The sequence below is a fragment of the Sphaeroforma arctica genome (genome assembly GCF_001186125.1).
Source record: "Sphaeroforma arctica JP610 unplaced genomic scaffold supercont1.2347, whole genome shotgun sequence".
Lineage (NCBI taxonomy): Eukaryota > Ichthyosporea > Ichthyophonida > Sphaeroforma > Sphaeroforma arctica.
In genome coordinates, this window is record NW_014038211.1 from 1 (window position 1) to 1604 (window position 1604).

A 1604-nucleotide genomic window follows, 5' to 3' on the forward strand; every position below is an offset into this window, starting at 1 on the left:
TATACTATATATATATATATATATATATATATATATATATATATATATATATATATATATATATATATATATATATATATATATATATATATATATATATATATATATATATATATATATATGCATATATACCCGATATTTTTACCTTGCATTCGACCGTATTGCATACACGTGTAATTTGGAGAACGTATTCTTATCACAAGTACTGAGTGAGTGAGTGAACCCCCATACATATATTGAGATCATATTCATGCACTGAATATGTCCCTATAGGTTAATCTTTTTCTAATTACCACAGCTTCTGGTACGAATGTGACCTACAAACGCCGCCTATGTATATTGCCGTGGGATTACAAGTGGTGTACTTGATTGCTGCATCAGTCCTGGCTTTCAGGGTATGTATGTACAAGTAGGTATTCTCACGATATCGAGGGGTGTGTTCGTACTATTGGGTGCGTTTATAATATCGAGTTTTTGAGATAATAAGTTTTTGTTCAAGTCTTGTACCTGGTTTCAGCATCGATTTTGGATTTTACGTATGTCTACAAGTTCTCACTCCTTAGACAACTTCAGACAAATATATTGGGTTTCTATGCAAGGGCTCTATCTACTTTCAGTACAAATTCAGATATTCCGGGTATGTCTGTGCAAGTAGTTACCCTCATGATATTGAGGAGGTATTTCCATACTAATAGGTGTTCAGAAAATAGTGCGATTGTTATGACAGTCGATATATATATATATATAACGTGATGGTATGTTATAGCGACACCTTGATACACACTCTTACTCATGCATATCCGCTGAGTTTTGTATGTATGCAACTATACGCCCCACGGAGACACAGCAATACTGTATATTCAAACATGTTCGTGAACTTTGACCCATCTGATCTATCACTACACCCATACCAACACACAATAGGTTCGAAACGCCCCTTCCGCTTTCAACGAAGCACACATGGTGGTAGCATCGGTCTACAACTGGCTGGCTATTCAGGCTATGTGTATAGTACTATACGCACTACTACCGGCAAATGTCAACAGCAGTCTGGTCATGCTCTTCCTGTATACATACGTACCTTTGACCATAATGCTGCTGATGATATTCGGACCGAAATGCAGAGCTATTCTCAGGGGAACCCAAGGAGTGGGCAAATTAGACAATACGACAGCCTTGTCGGGTATGCGACACAATTTATCACGCAGCATGGGCTCCAGAGACGTGGCTACGTCCATGCGTGCGACAATCACCACTGGCACCGGTCGCCGGGTCAGTTTGGCGGACGGATTAAAGGACACCGATGCAGAGCTCATGCTGTTACTGGTACAGGGGAAGCTGACACAGCTGAAGGTTGAGAATGGGCGGCTATGTCAGGAAAACTGCAGACTCGTGGGTATTCTAGCTAGGTGGAATAATGTGCATGTGGCCAGCGACCCACAGAGTTTCCCGCAGAGTGTGGGGGTGAAACGGAGAGAGTTTGTGACCAATAAGAAGAGCAAGAAGCGGCTGTCTCTGCTGGATGAGAAGGAGGATGGCGAGGAAGAGACGCAATTAAATGGTGAACAAGTTCAGACTTGATATAATAATAATAAATAAATTTA

At 40.3% G+C, this 1604-nt stretch overlaps 1 protein-coding gene across 1 annotated transcript; it reads left to right on the top strand.

The window, feature by feature from the left end:
* The first annotated feature begins 1061 nt into the window (after window positions 1-1061).
* On the top strand, window positions 1062-1604 carry SARC_12490 (hypothetical protein). The gene has a single exon (XM_014293401.1). The coding sequence runs from the start codon at window positions 1093-1095 to the stop codon at window positions 1579-1581; it is 489 nt and encodes a 162-aa protein (XP_014148876.1). The 5' UTR covers window positions 1062-1092; the 3' UTR covers window positions 1582-1604.

What these genes read in the sequence shown, in the direction of transcription:
- SARC_12490 (XM_014293401.1), top strand. Translation starts at nt 1,093, where the DNA reads ATGCTGCTGATGATATTCGGACCGAAATGCAGAGCTATTCTCAGGGGA.